The 27,985-nt window shown below is 37.7% G+C and overlaps 1 protein-coding gene across 3 annotated transcripts; it reads right to left on the reverse strand.

Annotated features, from left to right (window-relative positions):
• On the reverse strand, window positions 1-27,795 carry xirp2a (xin actin binding repeat containing 2a). Of its 3 annotated transcripts, none has more exons than XM_043241265.1 (10): window positions 27,321-27,795; window positions 18,190-18,286; window positions 13,631-13,761; window positions 12,197-12,331; window positions 11,860-11,925; window positions 11,671-11,737; window positions 11,463-11,566; window positions 1,843-10,906; window positions 1,247-1,380; window positions 1-139 (listed from the first exon to the last, which is right to left on the reverse strand). In XM_043241265.1, the coding sequence occupies exons 1-9, from the start codon at window positions 27,504-27,506 to the stop codon at window positions 1,286-1,288; spliced, it is 9,945 nt and encodes a 3,314-aa protein (XP_043097200.1). In that variant the 5' UTR covers window positions 27,507-27,795; the 3' UTR covers window positions 1-139; window positions 1,247-1,285. The 3 variants fall into 3 exon arrangements, with proteins under 3 accessions (XP_043097200.1, XP_043097199.1, XP_043097201.1); XM_043241264.1 differs by having other exon boundaries at window positions 11,860-11,928; window positions 27,321-27,794; XM_043241266.1 differs by lacking the exons at window positions 18,190-18,286; window positions 27,321-27,795 and adding an exon at window positions 16,200-16,409 and having other exon boundaries at window positions 11,860-11,928.
• Window positions 27,796-27,985: the final 190 nt, after the last annotated feature.

Below are 27,985 nucleotides of genomic sequence, written 5' to 3' on the forward strand. Positions count from 1 at the left end.
GTTCTGATTCTTTGTACTCCAAAGTTCTTTGTGGGGCCTTTCTCCAAATCCTTCATCATAGTTGCCTTTAGACTTGAAAAGTTGTTTGTAGTGTGGCTTGCAGTACATTCGTCCATGGAGAGAAGCATAATTTCCAAGACTGAAGTAGAAAGAGAAGCACAAATATGATGTCTCAGCCATATACAAATGTCATATTTGATTCTGATTTAAACTAGATGGCTGTATTACAACAGCTCACATACCAATAACACCCAAATCCTACCTGTCCTTATGGCATATATGTACCTTTGTGCACTTTTTAGCGAGACAAAAAACGTGGCAATAAGTACATATCACTGCAGTTTCCAAAAGACACACCAGTGGCAGTAAAACTCTTATTTTTTAACACAAATTTACAGAGTTTTGATTAATGAAGCATAATTTTCACACAATTACTTGAAGAATATCACGTGACTTCAAAGAAATATTAATATGCTGGGATATTTGAAAACTGATGCTTTGGAATGCTTGCATCACAAATATCCAGCTTCATATCTATGGGTTTTCATAGATAGTTTTGAATCATGCGTAACCATGGTTCGACAAAACATATGAAATCTACATGAAAGAGGGTTGAAATGACAGGGTTGTATCAAAAAATGCTTTTTGTATCAGCTTCGCATTTGTTTAGGGTTGGATTTGGTGTAGAGCATATTCTCTGGATATAAAACACAGCCTATATCAGTGGTTCCCAACCTTTTCTTGTTTGAGGCACCCTTGGAAAGCCTTTCAAAAGTTCCCGGCACCCTTATAAGGAAATAGATATTTAAAATCTCCGTAGCTTTTTTATTATTATTTATTTATTTGTTTCATTTCGAGAGTTTGCATGCAACAACACCTTATACCTAGTCCTAGATGATATGAGAATACTGTTTACACTGATTCTGCCTTAATAAAAAAATTTTGTTGAAATTTTGGCGGCACCCTCAAAAGATCTCACGGCACCCCTTAGTGCCGCGGCACACCGGTTGGGAACCACTGGCCTATATCAACGTAATAAAAATTAGCTGGAGGTTCACATATTGAACCCGTGTTTTAGAGCCACTCAGTGGACATTTCTCTTTGAAACTGTGATGAAACGCGTAGTAAGGCACATAAAAACAATGCTGCATAAAAAGTGCATAGATGTATGTACAACTTTTTTTCATCTTATTCTACACTGTAACAAATTAAAACATTCAGGATTAATGTAAAAATAAACCTCTACCTTAGCTGGCTGCTGCAGTGGGCACATCTAAAACAGCTTTTATGGAAGTTTTGTTTGTCTGCTATGAGAGACTCCATGGGATACACCCTCTTCCGACATACCCGACACAGTTCGGACTCTGGCACCCGTATTTTCTGTCAGAGAGAGACAAGCATCAGAAAATGTTTTTAAATGTGTAAGCACACAGTCATACACAGACTCACATGGACAAACAGTTTCATTATGCTTTTATGAGCAGTTGTTGTTAAGTTAGGATATTTTAAAAACATAAATAAGAAAGCTGTTAGTATAGTAGTTTAGTAATTTAGGGAGGCGCAATACAAATGCAAACATTACATCAGGACCTCAGCACAGTCTCATTATATATAATGGGCAATACTACAAAAATTCCATCAATTCTAACAAAATAATACTCATATCTCATACTTTGACCACTCTAGTTTAGTACCACTCTATTATGAACACAAACTAAAAGATCAAAACAAAAGTACAGACAGGAATGCCTAAAGCATCACTATTTGTCAAATGCAAACACACCGTTTTAGTTATCACTCTGCACTCTTGTTAACCTTTCCATGCTCGTCACATAGATTTACCGGTGACCACAGTCTGGTGCTGGTGTGAAACAGTCTGTGATCTGTGCTGCTCAGACACAGTGAAGCCCAGGTTTTTGAAGACATTTTCACTCTCTGCCCATGTCTGCTGGAAGTTCTTTAGTAACTCTTCTGCAGAGGCCTCTGGTGAAACATCCAGGACAGGAACATTCCCTCTTACTACTTCTGCATAAGTTGGTGGATCACCACGGGTTGTCACACTCTCAGAGTGGGAGCTTGTTTCAGTCTTTAAGCCTGTTACAGTGTTTCCAAACTCATCTACTGTGGAGAAGTGCTCAGTTACAGATTTAGTTTGAGAGAATCCGTCAGGTGCTTCCTCTTGTTTTTCAAGATTCTTTCTCTCTTCCCTTAGGTACTGGTGGGCGTGATCACCCATTTCAAAGACATTCTTGAGAGCTTTAATATCAAAGCTTGGTATGTCCTCCACCATAGATGACTTCTTCTCAGATTCAGCATCTTCTGTGTCACTTCCCAGTCTCTCAGTAATCACAATGGGCTCCTTCCGGACATAAACTTTAGCCTGTGGAGACTCAAATTTGTTAACAAGCTTTGTCAGGTCAACCCTGGGCAAGTCCTCTAACATTCTTTCATGGACATCAATGGATTTTGGGATCTCTGGCTCATTATCTTCTGTATCTGGTCCAAGACGCTCTGGGATGTCAATAGGGTCTTTGCGTATATATGTGCGAGAGACCTCTGCTTTCTGAGCCTCTTCAAAGAACTCACGCTTATCTTTTACAGTCATCATAGAGTCTCCATGGATATCTGTGACATCTGTCAAGGATGATTCCATCATGTGAGTCTCAAAGGTAATCTCTGAACAGCTGGATGAGCGAGACCCTTCCAAATCCGTTTGGACCTTTATCATGTACTCTGGCAAAGGCATGGGTGGTGGAGTCATGCCTTGTGAGAGTTTGGCTGTGGTATCTCTTAGTTTAGCCAGCTTCTCAGAGCGACTCATTGTAGGGGAGGGTGTGGACTGGTTTAGGCGTGTTGGTGTTTCAGACCATCGGGGTGGAGGTGTTGGTGTGGTGCCTGACCTGTAAGAGGGAGGGGGTGAAGGAGTAACTTGCAATGGAGAGTCTGTCCTCTTGGCGGACTCAATACAGATGAATGTAGGTGACGGTGTACGCATTCTTAGCTCAGGTGGCATTTTGAGCTCTGATATCTTTGATTCACTCTGGCTCTCTGTCTTCTTCTCCTCCACTACTTTCTTCTGAGACTCTATTTTTGCTGAACCAATAGTAATCTTAGATATTTTCTGTGTGGCTCCACCCACTATTTTCTTTTCCTGTGATGACTCACTTTTTGCTGTCTCTGAAACGGACAAATTTCCCTCTAAAAAATGTAGTTTAGCCAGGGCAAGGTTCTGCAAATAGATTACAACCTCTCTCATTTTTTGCTTGTTGTACTGAGATTGGCTCAAATCAGCCTTCTCTTCAGAACCAACCAGCCAATCAGGAATGATACTCAGCATAGTTTGTAATGACTTTGGGTTTAGTTTTGCAGTAGTTCCTTCAAACTCTTGGATATAACACAACAATTTTTTAATTTCTTCACATTTTTGTGCATAAGAACTTTCAGTTATCATTGATGCACTCATTTCAGATTCTGCTGTTTTTGTAATCTCTGTTTTGTTTTGTTCATCTTTCTGCACTGACTGTTTTATGGCCTCCTCTCTGCTTGGAGGCCGCAGTGGAGGCTTTACCTGCTTTTTGATTTGAAATTTACTTTTTTGTTGAGTGCTATGTTGTTGAACTGTGCTCTGAGTGACCATCCTCTCTTCATGAATCTGGACGTGTTCCTCTCTCACTGCTTGATGTGATTGAATGACAGATGTCTGCCCTTGTCCTTGATGTATCTCTGTTGATAATGCTGGTTGTATTTGATGTATCTCAACTGATGGTCGTGGTGCCACAGGTGGTGGCTCCTTAAATGATGTTTGTCTTTGCTTCTTCAACTGGACCTCAATTTTGGTGTCATGCTGGGTTTGTCTCATTTCCTCTTTTTTCTCTATTTTCACTTCAGCCCTGGTGGATTTTTGGAGGCCGCCCTGACTCATGGACACTTGAGAGACATTATTTTTTCCTGTGTCTATGACTGTTTGCTCTGTGCTGATTGCTTGTATTGTATCTGGCTTCTCTCCCTTAGGCACCTTAAATGTTTTTACCTTAAAGCTCGGGGTCACTTTTGGGATCTTTGTGGTCTGAGAAGGAACCTTCTTGACTTCTTGAGCCAAAGAAGTCTCTATGATCTCTTCTGCTTGAGAAGCATTGATCTGACTTTGAATGTTTTTTGTGGCCTGGATGCTCTCTTCTTTTACAGAGTCAGTTTTTGTACTGTCAACTTGCTGTTCAACAGACACTGCATGAACTGCAGGGGTTGGATGGCTTTTTATTTCTAAGGCAGCAGTGGTAGATACCTGCTTTTTATCTAATACTGTGCTAGAGGATTCTGTAGTTGTTTTTTTACTGACTTTTGAAAATGAAGGATTGCTTATCTGAAAATTCGTGGGTAGCTTTTTCTTTGGTGGAATCTGTGGACTTTTTGGAGGGGCATGTTTTTCTGCCTTTTCTATGGGAATCATGACTGGTTTATGTTTAGTGTCTGGTTCTTTTGGTGTTTCTTGCTGTGTCTGAAAAGTAATTTGAGGCTGTTCAGATTTCTGTGTGCTTGACTCTACTGTAGCATTAATTTCACTGACATTAAATAGTTTAGTAGGTGGGGGTGAGGTGGGAGTAGTTTCTTCCTTGTTCTTTTCAACTTCTTCTCTTTGTTTCCGATATCTTTCTTCTGCAAGCATGAGTGGTGTTTTAAATTTACTTGCAGGTCTTGCTTTCTGAGCAGAAGGGTCAGGGGGAGGTGGCAGTTTCACTGGTGCAAAAACCTTTTTAGGGCGTGGTGGTTCCTCAGCTGTTGGTAGTAGTACAGGTATTGCTGATGAAACTTTAGCAATATGTGGAGCCGGAGGTTCAATTGTTTTAACCAGTCCTTGGTGCTTGGTGATGTTCTCTGTAGTTTCGGTAATTGTAGTTATGTTTGGTACAACTGTTTCACTCTGCTCTGGAACTGCTGTAGGAGGTGGAGGCGGTGGAGTAGGTGCAGGTTGTTTTTTCTGCCATTTAAATGTTTTGGGCTGTGGTTGCTTGGGAGGCTCAGGTTTTGGCACCTTGAATAAAGTTCGGCCTTTTGGCTTTTCAGGTTGGGCAACAGAGAGTTCCTGCTGAGATGGAGGAGGAGGGAGGAGGTCTTGGGGTGGAGGAGGTGGTGGAAAGAATTCGGTGTCTGACTCCATTACAGGGGGTGGAGGTGGTGGAGGAGGAAAGTCACTGTCCTGTCTCATAACTAGAGGAGGGCGTGGTAAGAGGGCTGGCTGGACATCACTTTCCGTCACTGGTGAGGGAGGAGGAGGTAAAGAGAGCTCTGATTCAGAAGGAGGTGGAGGAGAACTTGGGGGTGGTGGAAAGTGAATCTCTGGCTGTGGTTTCACTTTTTTAATCATTCCTTTGGGACTGAGATTGCGGTTGAGACTCTTAACGTTTTTTTCAGATTTTAAATTCTTAATGTTCTGCTTCTGGGTTATAGTGGTTTGTTCTGTTGTCACAGTTGTCTGAACCTTTGTGACTGTTTTTGTCTCTTCGGTTTGCTTCATGCTAATATTAGTTTGTAATGCCTCCTTTGATGCACTCGTTGCTGAAGACACAGCAGCAATTTCTGATTTCTTCTCACTCTGACATCCAGAATTCTTCTTTTTTATCAGCACTGGACTAGGAGTGTTCTGTTTTTGTTTGATATGTTGCTCCTTAACCTTTATGTTTTGAGAGCTCTGAGAGGACTCTTGTGCATGAACAGCTGTTGTTATCTGTTTAGTAGCAGATCGATAATCCTCAGAAGTCTGATTTTTTGAAGATTTGACCTCAGATGTTTTTTGTGTGCTGCTTTGCTGTATGTTTCTCACTGGAGGTGGATTTGTTGTTTTTTTGTCTGTTTTAGGTCCAGCGGGGCATTCACAGGTTACTTGTTGAGGAGAAACTGGATTCTTAACAGGAACTTTAGCTTTCTTGTGGGGATTCATTTTAGATTTGTGGATTGATTGCTCTTTCTTCTTCATCAGGGATTTAATGGTGCCCTGAACATCTCCCTTAATCACCTCTTCTTTCTCAATTTGCACTTGCTCCTGCTCATAAAGTGATTTGATGGAAGATTTTATATCACCCTCTGTGCTTGGCCTCCTATGCATACATGGGGATGAAGTTGGCTCCAGTAAGAGCTGAATGGTACCTTTCACATCACCCTGTTCGCTAACTTGGTGCTGGAACACCCTCTTTTCAATTGAAGCCTCTTGAAGACTAAGGAGAGCAGTCTGAATGTCACCTTTAACAATCTCCTCCTTCTCAACCTCTTTAACCGCCTGCTTTGCCTCCTCCAGGGATTTCAAGGTACCTCTAATATCCCCTGGGACCACGTCTTCAATAATTACCTCAGTCTTCGCAGATGATGATTTTTCAAGAGATTCTAATGCACTCCTGATGTCACCAGGGACAATCTCTGGCTTTTCTATTTCTTTCTGTTGGTTTTGAGCTTCTTCAAGAGACCTAAGTGTTGTGCAGATATCTCCTTTGACTATTTCTTCTTTTTCTACGACAACACTTTGGTTTACAGCTTGTGTGAGAGAGTCAAGAGCTCCTCTCAAGTCTCCCTTTACTATCTCCACTTTCTGCATGTTATTCAGGGATAATACAGGTTCCATCATAAACACCTGTACTGTGTTAATGACATCACCGGGCACAATATCATTTTCAGCTACAGTTCGTCCTATTGTTTGCTGGCTCTTTCTTAAGATCTGTTTTGTCTGCTCTACATCACCTCCAATAATAATTTCTTTAACCTTTTCCTCAACAGTATCATCAGTCCCCAACTGAAGTTGCCTGAGGTAGTCCAGTGCCCCAGACTCAATGCACGTAGAATAAAAACTGACATTTCCTCTCTCTGCTTCTCCCACAGTTATCTTAGAGGATGGGTCCTTTGCATCAGCACTACCCAGCAGCCTGTGCAGTGTTCCACGAATATTTCCACTAACTATATCCTCTTTCTCAACATTGCTCTCACTTTCCTTATTGAGAAGTGAGTATATGGTCATTTTCACATCTCCTTTCTCATCTTCTTGAATTAGAATGCCTCGTTTGGAAGATCCTTCTTGCTTCAGCAAGTTGTTAATTGCCTCTTGGATGTCTCCTCTGATAATGGTCTCTTTCTCAGCATTATCACTCTTATTCTGATTAAAGAGCTGTTGTACAGTGGAGTTGATATTTCCTCTTTCCTCCATGTCTACGGTGATTGCCCTCTCTGTTGTCTCACGTCTGTTGAGCAGGTTCATCATAATATTGTTCAAGTCTCCATGTATTACCTCTTCTCTCTGGATCTCCGGAGTGTCCTGGTTTAGAAGTTTGTATTTAGCCATTCTAACATCTCCAATCTCATCTGCCTCGATAAGAATACCTTGTGATTCAACCATTTTCTGAGTATACAGCTCTTCTAGGGTTGTCTTGATGCTTTTACCAACAATCTCTTTTCTCTCCACACTGCTTTCATTGAACTCTGTGAGGGGAGTGGTTTCAAACAACCATGTTGTTGTCTTCACATCAGCTCTTGGGATTTCTTCACGAGAAATTACAGTATCTGTTTCATCAACTTCTTTGATACGATCAAGTGGTTCCTTTTCAAAGAGCCACACAGATTGCTTGACATCACCTTTTACCACTTCTTCGCGTGTCACTTTCTCCATCTCATCATACTCCGAACCCTCACCCCGGATCTTGTCAATAGTACGTGTTTCAAACATCCATGTGGAGCTTCTTACGTCACCTCTCTGAATTTCACTGACACTAACGGTTTTCACATATTTCTTTGATAGGTCATCCATTTCAAAACGCTGTTTGTTTGTTTTCACATCTCCCCCTTGGATGTCTGCTACTGTTTTAACAGCAACTTTCAAATCCTCTGCAATCTCATCTAGAGGCTGGGTTTCAAACCTCCATCTGGCTGTGTTGACATCTCCTTTTTGGATGTCTTCTTCAGTAACAGCTTTGATGACATAAACCTCATCTGTGTTTCTAATTGAGTCTAGGGGCTTTGTCTCAAACAACCATCTTGCCCCAACCACATCTCCTCGCAGCATCTCTTCTTTTGTGACTGTAGTAACCTCATGATAGTGTCCTTCTTTGTCCCTGATAGCATACAGTGGTTGAGTCTCAAACATCATGGTGTAGTTTTTAACATCCCCTTTCTCAATTTCCTCAATTTCCTTGTGCATAAAGCTTTGCAGTTTGCTGATCTCAGTGTCAGATGCCTCCTCCTGAATCTTATCCAATGAGTATGTCTCAAAAATGAAGCGACCTTTATCAACATTACCTCCCTGAATATCTATTACTGTGCGTGACTCCTTGAGTTCTTCAGAATTTGCCCTGATGGAATCAATTGGTTGGTTTTCAAACATCCAGGTACAGTTCACCACATTTCCTTTCTGAATGTCCTCTGCTTGACGGCATTTGAGTTTCTGCATGGTATCCTCAGATGTAGAAGTCATGATATCAGATGACTGATTCTCAAAGATGTATTTCATTCGTGAGACATCTCCAGAGTGAATGTCAATCTCAGTAATTCGTTTAAAGCCACTGTGATCCTCATCGTCAGTGATGTTTTCTAGGTTTTCAGTCTCAAATAGGAAGCGCACTAGACGTACATCCTTACCTTTTACATCATCTTGCTTTACTGTGCAAGTTTTCAGGATTGTCTCAGACTCATCCTTGATGGTGTCAAGAGTCTGAGTCTCAAAAAGCCATGTGCAAGTTTTAACATCTCCTTTCTGGACATCTGTGGTGTCCTCAGTCTTTGTCTCTACTCTCTCATACAAGACATCCATTGGCTGAGTTTCGAACAACCATCTGCATGTTTTAACATCACCTCTTTGGATTTCAATGCTCTCATTTTTCCTGTTGTCCTCTTCCTCTAAGTTGAAGTATTTAATGCCATCAAGTGGCTGGGTTTCGAAAAGCCATTTGGCTGTTTTGACATCACCTGATTGGATTTCCTCTTTAGATATTCCTTTGATTATCTGGAACTTAGTGATGCTCTCATCAAACTGATCAATGGGACGAGTTTCAAACATCCACTTGCAGCTTCTCACATCTCCTTTTACAACTTCCTCTCTGCGCACAGTTTTAACTTCATGGTAGTGTCCTGAGCTGTCCTGTACAGCATACAATGGTGTTGACTCAAATAATACTTTATTGGATTTCACTGAGCCACAGGTGACACCCTCCACTTGTATTTTTTGAGCATCTGTACATTTGCTCAGGTCCATGGTCTCAAATATTTCTTTGTAATTTGTGACATCACCCTTTTCAAGCTCCTCTAGATTAATAGTTCGTGTGACCTCTTTCTTCTCCTCTCTGATCTGCTCAAGAGGTTTGCTTTCAAATAACCACCTCTGGTGTCTCACATCACCTTTCTCATCTTCTGAAGCTACGACCTTTTGTAGCTTGCCAACTTCTGGTAACTCTTTAAGATTCTCCATTGGCACTGTTTCAAACAGATGCCTAGCAGAAGTAACATCACCACCTATAATGTCTTCTTGCTCCGTTGGTCTTGCATTGGTATTATCTTTAAGTACATCCATCGGCTGTGTTTCAAAGATCATGCAGTGTCTCCTAACATCTGCTCCTAAAATCTCCTCCTTCTGAGTCTTTGTGCTTTCCCATTCTTCATCTTTGATTTGATCAAGTGTCCTTGTCTCAAACAGCCATCTTCCCCTGTTTACCCCACTCTGATAATTTTCCTCCATGGAGACGCCACAGATTAATTTGACTTTGCTTGGATCTTTGCTGATTAGGTCCAGAGGCTGAGTTTCAAAGAGCCAGCGTGATGTTCTGACATCACCTTTTTCGGTTTCTTCACGTCGCACCTTGGTAATCTCCAGCATCTCACCAGAGTCACCGCGGATGACACACATGGGTTGTGTCTCAAACATCTTGGTTGTTTTCTTTACTTCACCCTTGACTTCTTCAAGTTCTGATTTCAGCTGCAGGAAGTGAGTTTCATCGATAGTCTCTGTGTGTCCAAGCATGTCCAGGTGTTGTGTTTCAAACAAGTACCTAGCAGTTTTCACATCACCCCCAGCAATGTCTTTAGTATATATCACTTGTGTCTCTTGCTCATCCTCTTGGTAAATTTTGTTGAGTGTGTCCAGGGGTTGTGTCTCAAACAACCATGTTGCAGTCTGAACATCTCCCCTGGCTAGATCTAGTTTTCCACTGTGTTCTACTGAATCAATTTTTTCTGTACCTAGAGCATCCATGGCCTGCGTTTCAAACATCCATGTAGTATACTTTACGTCTTTTCCAGCAATGATTTCTTGTTGGGCTATGTTCTTTCCCTCATCTTCATCTGGTGTGCCATCTTTGATGGAATCTAGGGGCTTGTTCTCAAACATCCAGCGCATTGACTGCACCTCACCTTTCAGGATCTCATCCCACTCCAGATACTCTCTCTCTGGACTTATGCACTTGCCAGGACTGGTACTTCCACTGTTTTCAAAAACATAGCGTGCTTGCTGAATGTCTGTGCTCACCTCTTCATCACTGTCCACATAGGTTTGCTCTGTGTCTGTCACTTCGGTGAAGAAGTCACGCTCCAGGTTTTTACGCACTTCTGGGTGAATGTGTTTGTAGAGGCGCTTAAGTTCATAGAGGTTTCTCTGCTTAGAGTACTGCTCTTTATTGACAGCATATTTGGCTGATGTAGATGCATCTGTTGGCTTAGGGGAAGAACAACGTTCTGGGACTTGTGAAGTCACTTGAAACTGTTGTGTGGAAGATACTGGTTGTGAAAACTGCTCCACGGCCTCATATTGTGAGGAAGTTACAGAGGAGGAAGAGGCCTCTTGCATTGCTTTAGTGACAGACATCGTCTCATAGCTACCTGTGGCAGTAGTCTTTGAAGAAACATTTACTGGGGCCCAAGGAAACTGGTTGTAATCAAGATCAATCTTTGTTTGTATAGAAGGAAAAGACAAGCATAATCTTATATAAATAATTAATAACAAATAAATAAATATAATTTTGTGCATAAAAGATTTTCTACTTTTACTTCTTGTTTGCATAAGCAGAGAAAGGTGCAATAGAAAGAAATGTTCTTGAATAGAATAGTCGACGTGTTGATTTACATACAATTAACATACACTTACAATTTACTTTACATATGGACACTTTTGGCTCTGTGGACTTTTTTTGCATTTTTGGGAAAAATAGCTTTGCTAATTTTCATTTTTTGCTTGATATCCTTTTTAGCTTTATTTTCTACATTATAATTGATATGTAATATATTAATACTTATATTTCTAGTATAAATTTTCATAACTCCTGGATTTCTGACAAATACGAACCAGTAACATCTATACTCTATGTAAAAGACAGTTGTGTGTCTGACATATGAAAGAAAAATGTAAATATATTTTATATTTTACATATATTGTAAGATTAAATTATTTTTAACCACTGCAGGTAGAACAATTTGCTGTCTTCATCTGTATACGTAATTTTTACCTTAATATGTTTGGGTGGAGTGGCCTCCTCAATACTTTTTTCATGGTGCTGTTTCAGAGCTTGAGCAGAAACTTTTGGCAAATTCTCTCCTCCAATTACCATCACTTTAACAGGTTGAAAAATGAAATGAGAAAGAGAAAATTACAAAAAAATTAGAGGTAACTTACAATCTGTTATTAAACTATAGTAAACTACATTTAAATAGTACCTTTCTCATCATAATGATCCCCAAAACTTGAGGCCACACTCTGATGAACATTCTGGTCCAGTGAAACCTAACATTAAAACAGTGAGCAGAGCACCTAAATAATACCTTATAAAAATGTCTGCTTTTCTAGTAAACTGTATTAAGTTTGGAACAACATGAGAGTGAGTAAATCATCTTGTATGGGTATACCTGAGCATTTGAGGAGCTGCTTTCTTTAACACTGCTTCGTACTGTCACCTCTGATGAGCTCACCACCTGCTGTCAAAAGACAGAGAAGACCTGTTTTTAAACAAACATGCACAATATTCTACTCAATGCTGTTATTATGATATAATCTACAGTGTTACGCTGATCAGTGACTCATGATATGAAAATTAGTCATGCTTTTTTTTGCATGAACAGCTGCTAAATAGAGGATTCAGTAGCATTGCAATGCAGACTATATTTTGTCATCAAGTCTTGTTTTAGTCTTTTCTGGTGGAACTGAGTTAGTGTTGTGGATCCCTTGTGCATTTATCTGTATTACCTGTCTCTGTTGGTAGTGGTATTGTGTAACAGTGCTTTGGGATGCAGAAGAGGAACTAAACTCTTGGCTTTCAAACTGTTTCTTGACGCTGGCCAGTCCGCCTGGCAGAGAGCACGGCTCAGAGCTGTCCATGACCTTAAAACACACAATAAAATGTTAAGACATTTGAGACATTTGATTCTCCTCTAGGGGGAGCTAAAAGGTTGAAAACAAAGTTTTTGTTTTCGTGTTTTACTTAGAACCACATTATACACTATACGCACTACACAAGCATACATTATACATTTGCATACAAGCTGCATCGGTATTTGTTGTTGTTAATTTTTTAGTATTAAATTATTTATTATTGTACAGACCTTAAACACAAATAGTTAGTTTACCAATAGAGCTAACCGGAATTCTACTAACAATTTTTTTACACACAGACAGTAACAATTATGCAGAATGCAATACCATAACAAACAATCAGAACATGTTTGATTTAATATACAGCAATGGTGATCAGGATTTTGAACCAATGGGATTTCACAATAAGCACCAATAAGGGATTTTTCTGGTATGCTGCACCACAGAAAAGACATAGTCCTAAACATAATGTATTCCAAATGTAAATATAAATTATGTACTTCCATAAGGAGTATTATCACTTTTTAATAAACTATAAACAAAAATGTAAAAATAAATGATGTACTTCCAGAAGGATTATTATCACTATTCAATGAACTATAACCAAAAATAAATATTTTCATTACTTAAAATATATAAAAACAATGATCTTACTTTACTTGCAGTACCAATATTTTAATATTTTTTTGTTTAAATGTAAAAAACTAAAGCTAAATATACTGAAGTACTAAAATGACTAAAGCTAAATAAAACAAAATAGTACACATGTGAGTAGACATGTTTAAAAATAATAATGATTATTATAAAAACAATACATTTTTTAAAACAGTCTCTATTAAATAGCCTATATATAGTTATATAAAACAATCAAAAACCATAATAGTATATCAACAATAAAGCTCTGTTAAAAGCAAACAACCCACAAAATATTTTCATGGTTGTAGCTGGTTAGGATACAATAACAAATTATTTAGGACACTGCATAATGTTACTTCACCTCATCCGGTATCTGCCATCTCACTTTATTTAATGCATCCCAAATATCCACATGGGATCAATAATGTGCAAATCCATTTGATGTGTATTTTATACATCTATTATGTATTGCACAGCCATTAAGTACAGCATGCTTATGTGGGTTGAAATTGTCTTTTTTCAGAATCGTAAAATAGTAAATAGGAAGTGGAAGGCCTTAAACAAGAAGTAGGAAATCTGTGCCTATTTTTCCTTCACTACAGGTAATATGATATGAGTGTGTGGGCCAGCATATGTTCATGTGTATTTGTCTGCGTTCATGCTGGTAAATACCACAGATGGGCTTCTCTCCTCCTTGGTAGCGGCAGCTTGGTACAAGGCCAGTCTCTGTTTGAGAGGCACAGAATCAGCCTCGCCGTCGGTGTGTCCCTCTCTTGATGGTGTAACACCTGCGCTGCCCGCAGCTGAAACACACACGGAGACATTCGCTATTAAACCTGAACCTGTAACATAAATAAATGCATTTCTGCACCTTGACTCAGCTCTCATTATTGGTTCATGAGAAAGCAATGTTAGATTAGAGATCGCATCATCTGTCATATTTTCAGGAGTAAATTTAGCCAGACAAAGTCGAAGTGACAACAGGGATGTATTGTGACAGCTAATGCTGACTCTCTCTCTCTGTCTCTCAGTCTATAGATGGCTCCAATGACAAGATGAGAAATGATGTCATAAAGCATGCACGTCATTCTCATCAATCACGGTTTTCAACGTTGGATCACCCAAGCCATCACCTCTACCAGCTCTGGTAAGTTGTACACATATAAGGTTTACATATATTACATAGGAGGTTATGAGGAGGATATACAATATCATTTTAAGATTTTATTTTCATTAATTATACAATTATCTGTCAACTGGCACTCTTTTCATAATACCAAGAATTTAATAATAACACTGTTAAATATAATTATTAGCAGGAATTGAAATTTTAAACATTTACGAGAAGCATCATTATGGTATAAAATTCCCTTTTTGGCCATTAGAGGATTATCAGCCATAACAAAAATAATTATTGGCTTATGCATATTAGCCAGAAATGTAGTGGTTAATGTACAAGGTTGCTTTATAATGGAAATTGTATTATTTTGTTCAGATAAAGCACATTACTATGAAAACTATGTAAATAAGATGATTTCCTAATGAATTATCAAAACATTAATTGCAGATGCATACTAGCTCTACACAATTTAAATTCTTCATTGAGTGAATATTTGCTTTCGCTGCATCGTCATGGAGGATGTACTGCAGTGCTATTCGCTGATGATTTCAAGCCAGATCTTTGTGCTGTCATACACCCACACTGCTTTTCTTGCATCAGTAAAGCATGACCGTACCACCATGTGACCAAGACATGTTCCCTGAACCGTTAATTTTAGCAGAGCAGTTATTCAGAGCATGCCAGTGTAAAACTAGCCCAGCAGAGGGATAGAGATGATTCAGATCCAGAATAAGCAAGCTTTAGTAGCTGTTGAACAGAAACTCTACACCTGAGGGTATCTGACACTTTTCAAACACAGAGACGAGGGGATGTTGAGACAGAGGGATCGCGCACTCGTTTGTCATGATAGAGAAAGACATCAGCGGGGAAGATAGACTATGAACATTCCAGAACACCACAAAGTATCTAGAACCGCAGGGGTTTGGCGGCTTTCTAGGCTATTGCGCATTAGCATGATATATCCACAATACTGAGAGCAATTAAAGAAGACTTATTTTAAACCAAGGCCCGTTAGTTTCATATTTCAGAGAGAGGGAGAGAGAGAGAGAGAGAGAGAGAGAGTGTAAGGTGCTCAGGAAGAGACACTTCCTAAAATGCAGAGCCATGGCATATCTTTTATATCGGTCACTTGTCCATCATTCGGATTTCTACTTCTCTAATAAGATTGTCTGCCACAGTTTTGATTCTTTATGATGAACAGAAATAGGAAGTATTGTAGAGTGATTGCCTTTTGGTTATTTTTATAAATGACTTCTCTGGTTTTGGTTCACTTTGTCAGAGCTAGTATCTGCTAAACGTGTGATCAAACGGTGTAAGCATTATATCAGCAGGCCTGTAATATTCTAGACTCTAGGAGTCTATGGAATGCAGCAGTAGCTTACAGGCTAAATTCAGAAAGCCCGGTCTTTGGGACTCTATTCTAAGACACTCGTGGGGTGAACCGACATATATGACACTCACTGCCACGCAGCAACTACAATTCACATTAGAAAAAAGTCCCTCATCTCATCATTTTTTCACTTTATCCATGTAATTGCTATTACAAGTTTTCAATTTTGAAGCCAACTGCAACTACTCGGTTAAGCTGTGGTGAACTGTTATTGTTAAATATAAGCGTAATGGTTTTCAAATGCTTAAACGTTGCTTAAACGTGAGTCACTTTAGAGTTCTTGTCTTGCTCTAATAACCAACAAGTAGCCTATAACAAGGTATCAGAAAATCTGAAAGAACCCTTTTGTTACTTTATGTTTATATAAAAAATACTCATCAATATTCATTTCAAATCCATTGTGATGTAACAATGTGCCATGTGTCCTCTTCATGCAATCTTAATGAGCACTCGTGAACACGTGCGTGTACGCCATTGGCCTAATGCGCTTTAAACCTGGAAATACGTACTATTAATTTCAACGCAACGTAACGTTAGCTTTTTAATAAAAAAAAAAAATCAATACAGAGCTCAGAATCAATACTTTTATTAGATTATTATCATACTATGAAATAATCAGTAGTGCTCATTATTTAATCAAGTTGTAAACCATGCATCTTCCATTTGAAATTTCCTCCCTAGTCCTCTCAGACACTTGACCACAGAAACAACTTTGGTTGAATCACACTCACCTAAAGAGATCTGAAGTTTCCTCTATGCTCCTCAACGTTACTATAGTGTCACCTGGACAATCCAGATCCCACCTGGAGACCCCTATAGACACCCAGTGTCCGTGTGTGATAGTGTGAGGGTATGTTTGGAGACCAGCTCCACTCTACTGTCCGGTTCACCTCAGAGTGATGGAGGGTAGGGACAGCTGGCTGTATTTCAGAGGCCCCTACCATTACCCTCCTCCTCTTTAAAAGATTGCCAGTCTGCTAGGCCTTTTTTTAGATAAGCTACTCAACATGCCCTTAACCTGAAGTCACAGAGAGACAGACAGACACTGAGGGGGAGAGAGGCACCCTACTGTCTGAGAGATTTTAGGGTCATTCATCCTTGGCTTTAAGAAAATGCACTACCAGTCCATTTCACATGCTTACATTTATATAACGATTAAAGCGGTAGTTTACCAAGCACGTTTGGTGTAGAACCATACAACACGTTAGCTATATTTCACGCCTTATGAAGCAATTAGATAGTTTTGATAGAATGACCCTAAAGCTTGACTGATAATATATTATGATTTATTAATAAATCATGCTGTATGGCTTTAGAAGACTTGTAGTGCACCAGTCATATGGTCTACCTCTGTGTTTCCTATTATGTTTTTGTAACTTAACAGACATGGAAAAGTGTTGCCTGGAAAATTCTTAAAAAAATTTTCCCTTTGTGTTTCATGGAAAAAACAACATACAGAACTGGAACAATATGAGGGCGAATAAATAAGGATAAACACACATTTTCTACAGAACTTTCTCCATTTAAAAAGGAGATGACAGCTACTACATTATTCTAATTATTATAAAGCACTTCCAGAAAGGTTTTACATTTGTTGGCATAAGTCAGGACTTCAGTCATTCAAAGTGACAGTTTGTTCATTTTAATTTTTTAGTACATCAAGTTAAGCTAAATTTAACATTATTTATTATAAGCAACATTTTTATTGTTATTTTTTAATTTTGTTTTAATTTTGTTTTGTTTTTTTATGTTTTAGAAAACTATAATAACCCTGATTTTATGTCACAGTCGTTTTAATAGTCATAATTGATTTGGATGAAATTAAATGATTGGACATTTATGAATGTGGTGTGCTTTTTATATGTAAAATAACATTTTTACAAAATAGTACCAGAAAAAGGTAGCCAGCTTTGTCCCTTAAAATAAATAAAGGCAAAAAATGAAGACAAAAAGTGAGGAGACTAAGGAGAAAATATGCAGACATATTTCCTCAGATTCTCCTGGAAAGCTTTAAAGCCATGCATCACATGATGCCAGACATCAGCAGCACACTTGAGTGATGAACAATACATCAGGATACGCAGGATACGTGGGAATTTCTGTGTATGTGTGCGGACCCATCGTAAACAACGCTGTCTATTTAAAAGTCGAGCTGATAGCCCGATTTTAAAGAATGAAAGAGGGATAACCAAAGACAGACACATGCAGACACTGACCATACACAAATCAACTCACCTGTCAAACAAACCTATTAAATTACACAGGCCTCCCACTAGCATGCTATTGTCACTGCATATTTAAATCACGCACACCCAAGCATTATAAAGTAAAGTTTGGGTATGATAGGGACATTTCTAAGACTACATCCTGCGTCTGAAAACACGAAGTTTTCAGTGCCTTAAGAACAAGATTGCAGCAGAACTCCAAACATATGTACATACATACACATGCATGCTTGAGCACTAAAGCTGAAGTCTGTCATCAGAGTTGTCATCATGCTAGACAGCAATGTGTGAAGTCTTCAATCATGTCGCCTTTACACACACGCACTGAATTTCCACAAACATATAAATCACGGAAAAAACGAAGAGGTTGCAAACCGTACAGTTTTAAATTTCCTGAATATGCCTTTAAATAACCAAACATAGACATATTTAGGGTTTAAATTCAGTGTTCAGTTTTAAAGAAACTACTGTATTAAAAAAGCCAGAAGGTACTCACTTCCGTCAAAGTTTGCATCCTGATTCGACATTTTCTCTTCTACACCGCTGTATTTGCCTTCTCCTCTCCCACTAGATGAATATGAACCACTCACTTCCTATATAGAGAGAGAAAAAGAGAGAGGCAGGTGTGGTTAGAGAACACTTTCTAGTCCGCGTTTCATTTGCATTCGGCACTTCCACGAGACCTCCAACAAAAGTTTGGAAGAGAGTTAGGAGCAGAAAAGCTGTGTTACATGAAGCGTGCGTGTGTGTTTGTTTTCTCCATTTATCATTAACAGTAAATCAACTCAGTTTCGCGTTACATAAGCTAGAGTTCACCTGAAGTTTGAAAGCTGTCGCCAAGTCAATAATAATGCTTTTGAAACAGGAACATAAATGAGGAAGGAGGGCAGAGAAAAATAAACTGCCAACTGTAAAACATATTTACATATAAACAAAGGGAAATGTATTTCTAAAATTTGTTTAAATGTATTTTCAGTGTGTATTTTGAATAGCCTTGTCATTAGACGAGCAACAAAAGCAAACATGGAATCCATCAACAGAGGTCTAAATTAATAACCGAGTAATTATACAGAGCATTATAAATACAGCAATCATTAAATACATTAGTGCTTAAGATTTTAAGTCATTTTAAGCTTTAGGATTTTAAATGAAACACTGTAAGAAGAAAACTATTTTTCTTTTTACACTGTAGACAAATCCATAGATAAACAGATAATGCGCTGGCAGAAAATGAACGGTACATTTTCTGGTAGGTTTACCTTTACGTTAACCTGATATACACCACACTTCAATGCATAATTCAATATAGGGTGAAACACCTGTGGAAAATAATCTTGAAAGAATGAAAGAATACATTATTTGAATGTTTTGTTTTTGTTGCGAGCTAAACGTGTCTGATCATCATTATTGGCTTTTGAAAAATCATGACAAATAAATATATATATTTTTTAATTGTAAATTGTCCAACTTTCACACGAATAAGAGTCCCAACTGGTTTTAAAAAAAGGTAGTTATGAGTTTTGAACATACAATTCAGAGATGAACAGTCTGAATTTTGAATATTTATTATAGGATAAGTTAACTTGTTGAGTTTTTGTTGCTGTTTTGATATCCTAGTTTTTAAACTCTTTGAGCAAATAAGACAATATTTTAAAGGGTTAGTTCAACATGAAATAAAAATGATGTAATTATTTACTAACTCTCACGTTGTTCCAAATCTGAAATGCATTTATTTCTTTCTTCCATGGAACACAAAAGGAGAAATTTAGCAGAATGTATGGGCTGCTTTTATTCATACACTGAAAGTGGATGAGGACCAGGAACACATCATTACGTTTTCATTTTCACCCTCAAGCGCTTTCTCTTAACCCCTCTCTGACTGTTTTGCTTCACAAAACAATTTGCAAATCAAATCTTCCCCCATCAGTTGTTCCATAAAGTACTTGTGCAGCTGTGAAAGAAAGATGAAAACATCAGGAAGGGAAAATCAACACTATCCCACTCATGCACACGCAGACACACACACACACACACACATTGATTGTGTCCTGTGGAGTCATGTTTCACTATTCAGCTCATCTGGTGTAAGACGCACATGCAGAGTCTGTGCAACACTGAGCCATGGGGTCAAAGTTCACCCTGGCCAGAGAGAACAGGTGGTTTCATTTACACACAGTGTAGGGCAGAGTTTCACTTTATCAGTTACACTGCAAGTAAATTAAAGGCTAACTACTGTAAATGAATTCTAATAAACAGCCGTGTAGGTTTCTCACGTTGTCATTGCTGTCGAAGTGCTGTCAAACACTGCTGATGCTTTCAAATGCACTGGCATTTTGGCAGAATTTACTTAAAGGCTGATCCTGTTAAATCTCTTAGGCAGTTAAAAATTTAACTTGGATAAATATTAATAGAGCTGTGAGTTAAATCACCTGAACAAACATCAGATAATGAAGAGATAAAGAGATAAGATCTAGCCATTTATTTCATAAAATAGTCTGGAGCGTGAGGAACATCTCGATCAAAGAAAGCTTGCAAAAACTTGCAAAAACCAAAAAGGGATATACTAATTAAATATATATATATATATATATATATATATATATATATATATATATATATATATATATATATATATATATATATATATATGTATGTATGTATATATATATATATATATATATATATATATATATATATATATATATATATATATATATATAGCCTAAATAATACTGAATTCACATACCATGGTATTCAAAGCACTTTAGAGAATATCATGGTAGAACCATCATGTTCAGAAATCCTGATGATATCAAATTGTCTGAAACAGCAGCAGCATGGTATTAATTAGGCAGGTAACTTGGTAACTTAATTTTGGGTAACTTGGTGTTTTCATCGTTGGCCTTAAAGTGTAATAATGTCTACTAAGTTTATTGAACATAAGAAAATTATTTGATATATGTTGAAGAAAAACAAAGAAGTTTTTATCATCTTTAACCATGGTTTTACTAAAATTAAAACCAAAAAGCATGTTTACTATAGTCAGACCATGGTAACTACAAAGGAACCTTAGTTTTTCCATACTAATCATAATTAGCACATAACTAAAAAAAGCAAAGTTCATATTGAATATATGAACACTTTACAATAAGTTGTCATTTGTTATTAGTTATTATGTTGCAAACAATGAATGCATATAATACACTATTTATTAATCTGTGTAAATGTTAGTTAATGAAAATCCGTGTGTTCATCGTTTATTCACGTTAGTTCACAGTGCATTAGCTAATGTTAACAATCAGAACGTGATTTTAATAATGTATTTGTAAATGCTGAAATTAACATTAAGATTAAGAAGCTGTAGAAGCTGTATTGTTCATTCTTAGTTTATGTTTGCTAATGTTAACTAATGCTAACTAGTGAACCTTACTGTAAAATGTTACTGAAAAAAAAATATAAATAATGTACTACTAATACTAAAATATAACTGGTTAAGTTACAGTACTATGAACAGTCTATAACAGTCTTTATGTGTGACTAAATGTAATTTTTAGTAGTATGACAAGCTGCTCAGTGGACAACATGACAGTATGACATAAAAATCCAATATGCTGAACCGCTAAACCTAAAATATCCTTGGTTTTCATTTCAGAAATCTGGTCACCTTTGTGTGTTTGTGTGCATAAGGGGATTTCCTGTTTTTGTAAGCTCCACTGAGAGTCTCCCATTACTCTCCTGTCTGTGATAAGTGGACATATTTAAACATGAGTCACTGACCTGCAGTTAGAAAAACAAGGCAGTGGGGCAGCTCTCTTACACACATACACAAACAGATATTTAGCCAACTTCTTGCTAACACAAACAGTATTTCCACCAACATTTTTAAAACAAACTCAGAGGCTTTTATGCGCAAACAGGGGGAAAGAAAGAATGATGGAGGATGACAGGGTTCAAGGCCGCAGGTTAATCTACATTACGTGAAGACATGGTATGATTACCATGCACACATGAGATGACACAAAAACACATACCGAACATCTTGTGACAGTGCGTGAACATCCGAAACAACGAAATATCTGAGTTATTGTCCCCAGGCCTTGACCGACAGTTCTGTTTTCTTTTTTTTTAACGCTAAAGGCAGCCAGAAACAGTCACAAGGAGCTGCTTTTAGCCCGAGAGCCACACATAGCACAGGGATAACTATAAAAGAGTGAGATGACAGCATCTAATACTTTCTACACTTTTAGCAGTATAGTTACTGTGTTTGTAGGGTATATTTAGCAGTAGCAGGGCAGTGATTAACTGTCAGCTAGCTTTAGCATGTAGCATGAGTTCATGTCTATTTAAAACTAAATGTATAGGAATGTTGCGGGTTCAAAACAAGTTAAGCTGTTTTGAGGATTGCTAATGCAGTCGATTTCCACAGAAAACCACTCGGGGCTTGGTTTATAAAACAGAACTGTACTTCTACATTTACAACGGAAAGTAGTGCAAGTTGTAATAAATCATACTGTTAGCAGTGGGACTGCTGTTTTAGGCAAATTAATTGTGTTGTACAAACCAATTGCTGTGGAAGGATTTTTCTTATAGTTGTTTAGTTCCTACGTGGTGTATATATCATGCTATAGTTACATTTACCAGCTTTAAATAACCACGACAGGATATAACTTTGCATAGACAAGATCAGTTTTATCATATTAATCTCATGTCAACATCTATAATGCTGAAATGGCTATACTTTTGTGAAAAGGAAGTACACTTTACTGTAGCATTTACTTACATAATATATTTAAGTTCTGCAAGTCAATTGCAATGAAAATTTTAGTTGGAATTAGCCAAACTTTAGACTGCTAAATCATGTTTAAAATACCACATAGTTGACTTGCATTAATATAAAGCTAAAACATAATTTAATGTAATTTCTGTAAAAACATGTCATAACGTGTATTTAAATATATATATTTGCAATTGCATACATATTAATAACCGTAAATGTAATATTGAATAACGCTTAAAATCATTGTCACGCACTTAACATGAACGTTACGTTTGTCAATCAAGCACTGTGTGTCAAAATAAGAGCTTTTTCAAAGTATGACAATAATTTTTGAAACGGTTCTATAAATTGTACTTTACAATAAAACTTTTAATACACTTTTAAAAAGTTTGTTATTTCATTCATTTATATTGTCAGAACGCACAGGTTTTTTTTTTAGTTTTGAAGAACACTACATGTGCATATTCAACACAGTTAAGCTCACTTGTCAAGGATATTTTTTGAAATACTGTATATTTTTTCTATCATCCCAGTGAAATGGCCATAGACTGGCATTGCAGGAACACTCCTCATATAGTGTATGAAGTGCTTCTCACTATTCCTTGGGTCCTAAACATATTTGCCTTAATGAAACAAACAGAGAAATAAGATCTCAAACATTGTTTAAACAAAAAAGATTTTTGTTTATACAGAGACCACATATCCAAACTTAGCTAAACAACGATTTCCTTTGCTTTGTTTTGCAAGAAACTTTTTTTTTTTTTTTTTTTTTTTTTTTTTTTGCCTCGCTGAGGTTTTAAGCAGATTAATGGAATTCCAACAGAATAATTAGACCTGGGGAAAATATCGATTATATATCAGTTCATTTTCAGACACGTTTCTAGTAAGCGTTTACTTATAGCGACATCTCCCGGACAGAATGTGCAACACTCGGCCTTCTGAAGAGTTTAAAACTGTTTGTTATGTAAACCTTAGACGAACCTAAATTAAAAATCCGACTAGACTTTAAACAGGATGTGAGGATTTGTATTTCTTTCTGTTCTAAAGTGGCTGATGAATAACAGCGGGAGGATTTCACGACTGAAATGAAAGTTTCTCAATCTCTCTCTGGCAGCCTTTAATCATGGCAGTCTCTCTGTATACCCTAACTGAGTAATAATGAATGAGAGAGACACAGAGAAAGAGAGTGTGTGTGTGTGTGTGTGTGCGCGTGTGTGTGTGCGTGTGTGTGTCTTTGCAAAGGGATCATGAAATATTAATAACCTCCGTGGGGTGGAGAGGTCATGTTTCAGATAGAAACGATAGATGGATCTCTAGCAATCTCTCTCCTCTTCCTGTGTTTATCTAGCCAACAATTAGCCACTCAATCAGGAACACCAGTCACTCATTCTACTCTTGACCAGGAAAATTAAAAAAAAAGAAACCTCAGAATCAAGACTCAAGCCTGTGTTTCACAATCAAAATGAAGAAACCTACAACTTACTCACATACCAAGCATTCCTGATTACTTCTGTTTTCTGTCAAGCGCAAGCCTCATGGAATAAAACTCTGCTTAACTTTAGTTTTAAAGGTTCATAGTATGAAATAGTATATACTATTGTTTATTAATTGAACATTTATATTTAACATTATATTTAGCCTTCATTTTAAATGCTCCATTTTAAGGTTATAAACATGCTGCAACTTCAAAAAACACGTGTAAATATAAAAAGCTCCAGCAAATTAAGAAAACATCATCAGTTTTACAGCAAAAACACAACCAAATACACAAAAACGTAAATATCTCATGTAAAAAAACAACATCAAAAACAACAAAAATTACCCCAACAACATGAAAATTAACCTTTTTTATATTTAGCGTATTTTTTACCATTTGTAATAAATGAAATATTAACCATTGCAACCGCAGCTGTACAAATACAATGGTTAATTTGTGCATGGTTTAACTATAGTAACCATTTTTAGTTATTTATTTTTTATATAATAAATGTGTTAATTAATTAATTAAAATCATATTTAATTTTTGTAAGGGAAGTTGAAAAATTAGCTTACATAACGTTTCAGAGATATTTTCGTAATTTGCATGTGCTTTTTTTAATTCGCAACTCCCTCGGCCACCATACATTACCGTATTCCAACAATGTATGTTCAAGCGTAAAAAATCTTGTAGATACCGTAAATGATTAATCAACGCATGTTTCATTTTCTTACAAATTCTTACAAATGACTCCACGCTTGCATTCAGATCTGCCTCCACCCAGTCAACAACTTATGCAAACAACTACTGTATGTCCCTATCTTACATGTTTTTTCTTTTTGATAATCCCTTTTACTCTGATGTATGTCACAGTACTTAAGAAAATGTATATTGCTTGTGTCACTGCATTACAATGTATTTTGGCATTATGAAATAGTTACTGGCCTGACGAAGATCAATACTGAAAAACATTTTCAGGTGAAATCTGTGCAATTCTACAGAGTGCATTCTTGCAAATATAAAGATGGTTCATTGGCGCCCATGGTTCCACGAAGAACCTTTAACACTAAAGAAACCCTTTCGGTGCACAAAAGGTTCTTTACAGTATTATTTTTCACACAAAGAGTTTTAAATGGTTTAAAGCCTTACTGATGTATCTACACTGGGTGAAATGCAAAAACAAAACATAACTGGCTTGTATAGATTACAGTGATCGTCACCACAACTTAACATAGCATTCAAGCTCTTCTTTTTGGTCTTGACGCTTTTGTTTGTTTATGTGTGTGTGTGTCTTTGCAAGTATGAGTAAAACCAAACCATGCTAAGCTAATTAGCTCATTCTTATTTCTTTATATCTCTTTCACTTTCTTCTGTCGGCTTTACTCTGCCCCCACACACTTTACCCACATGCAAATTATAGGGTTATTTATACGAAAGCCAGTGTTGCAGAAAGAACCCCAAAAATAAGTTTTAAATAACATGTGTGTATATGTATGTGTGTGTGTGTGTGTGTGTGAGCACACAGTTGCTCTGCTTCCCACAAGTTTATTGCCAGTAGCTGCTTCTGTTGTGGGTCTCTGTATTTTTGTTGTGTGTGTGTGTGTGTGTGTGTGTGTGTGTGTGTGTGTGTGTGTGTGTGTGTGCACGCCAATGCACGTTCTCTTCATTTCCAGATTGTGACCTTTCTCTCTGTCTCTTTTTCTTTGTGAGCTCCCAACGATTTAATTGAACGGATTAAATGTTCCTATGTAAAAGGCCAGCAAAACCAGCTTCCCAGCACCGAGCAGTTCGCCAGACTATGAAAACTATGAAACTCGTCACTTAAAGCGATCTTCTCTCTTAATCTGCTGTCTCTCTCAATCATACCCTACTCCTTTCATGTCTGCTCTCTCAGTACTCATTCTTCTATCACTTATTTCTCATCCATGTCTCATGAATCTTTTATTCTCAGCCATCCCATCAGTGTCACTTCACTGAACCAAGACTGTTGAACACTTTCAAACCCGTTCTTTGAAGTATGGTAAAATTACAGTAGCGCAAACCTAGGAAAAACCTCAACAGTTTACCCTCCTGAAAAGACCAGACGTTTTTTTCGATGCTGGTTACCGTCATTGGATGCAGATGTGCTGGTGTTTACCTAATATTAGTATAAAGATTATGCTGATTAAACAGTTTTTTAAGCTATGTTGTGCTGGTAAATAGCTTGGCCAAGTTCCAAACCAGAGCTGAAAAAGGAGCAGACTACCCTGCCAATGATCAGGTTTGAGAAATTGGATATGCTGCTCTGATAACATAGCTGACTAATGTATAAGTATGCTTTGAAATACAAAAAGTTTGAAAGTTTATTTCAGGCTAAACTAAACCCTGTCCAGCTAATCAAGCAATAAAAAACGGGATCCAGGTCACGTTTACTTTTTCTTTCTTTTCACAATCACTTATATTATCACATTAGCACTTCACTTTCAGCGTATATGCTTTATATCTGAAAACCAGAAAGCAGCAGTGCTTTAAAAAAAAGTAATGCATATTACACTTACTGTATATACCCAACTGATGAGGGAAACAAACTGAAGCTCACAAAAGTCACTGATATGATCTCCAGATTTCTGCAGACATTTGTCAGACTGGACAGGATGCCAGATTGTTGGAAAGTCTTGGAATTACAGTTTAAAGGTTTGAGAAGGGTATCGCAGTTTCCACAAAGATATTAAGCAGTGCAGCTGTTTTTAACATTGATATTAAATGATTTCTAAAACGTTCATGTGACTCTGAAGGCTGCAGAGATTCAACCTATATTGAAACATACTATTTCACAATATTACTGTTTTCACTTTATTTTTGATCAAATAAATGCAGACTTTATTAAAAGTGTAAGTAAGTCTTGTCGACCAAACTTTTCCTAGTACCGTATCTCTCTAACCTGATGTAAAATCCTGAGTTTCTTGTAAACCTTCCGGAAGTCATCTGCCTTGTCTTTCAATTCATTGCCTGTGGGCACTTAAAATTAAAAAATACAAAAAAAAAGGAAATAAAATTTATGATAATGACGATGGTAAAGATAACCTTTAAATTATATTTGGAATGCTTGGAAAATCAGTTGTGAATGTCTTGGGAATAAATGACTGGCTCTTTTCAAACATGCAGCAACAGCTGTTTTAATATTTTTTTTCTTCTCTCTCTCTCTCTCTCTCTCTCTCTCTCTCTCTCTTGTATCTTTCTCCTCTTTCTTTAGTCATGTTGCAGCCATCAGCAAAAGATCATAAAAATGACATGCACACATAAACTCTCGGCATCATCAGACAGACTCAAGAGCTCAATTTGTCTTATTTCCATTCTCATCCTCTCATGCTTTCTCTTTCGCTCCGAGACTCACCACATGTTGCACCGGCGGTTTCTCAAACATTTGCTTCAGGCTGCTGAGCGGGATGTCAAACTTCTCAATGCGCCTGTTCTCCTCCAGGTCCTCTTTAGCGTCCGCAGGCCTCAGGGTGAGAGGAGACGAACGAGCGTACTCTCCTTCTTTCGACACCTCGGGTCCATTTCCTGATTGAATTTCCATTGTTCAGGAAACTAGATATTCCAGCCTCCCCCACGAGAGCAGAGCAGAGGACCACTACTGAGAGACTGGACAGAGGAAGAGAGACACGGTGAGAGAGAGAGAGGAAAAGAGAGCGAGAGAGGGATGTAGAGGAAGAAGTGCGTGGCACGGTTGTGGTGTCTAGGAGGCCGAACCAGACGGACGAACCGAGGACGGCCTTGAAGGAGGAGAAAGAGAAAGAAAAGAAAAAAAGCTCTCTCTGAACTCATGCTATGAATTTCCTTCCAGTAAACACAATCCCCACACGCACGCTCAGAATGACAAAGTTAAGGGTTTCAAAAGCGCTGCAGTTGAGTAAAACATAATCACACGCGCTCCTGCCAACAGGAAATGAACATCACTCCTGAACAAATCATGGAAACCTGACCACAGCCCTCCTCACGGCTTTGACACCAACACCCTTTCCTTTCAACACACACACATTTCCTAAAAAGAAAACC

The sequence above is a fragment of the Puntigrus tetrazona genome, chromosome 6 (genome assembly GCF_018831695.1).
Source record: "Puntigrus tetrazona isolate hp1 chromosome 6, ASM1883169v1, whole genome shotgun sequence".
NCBI lineage: Eukaryota > Metazoa > Chordata > Actinopteri > Cypriniformes > Cyprinidae > Puntigrus > Puntigrus tetrazona.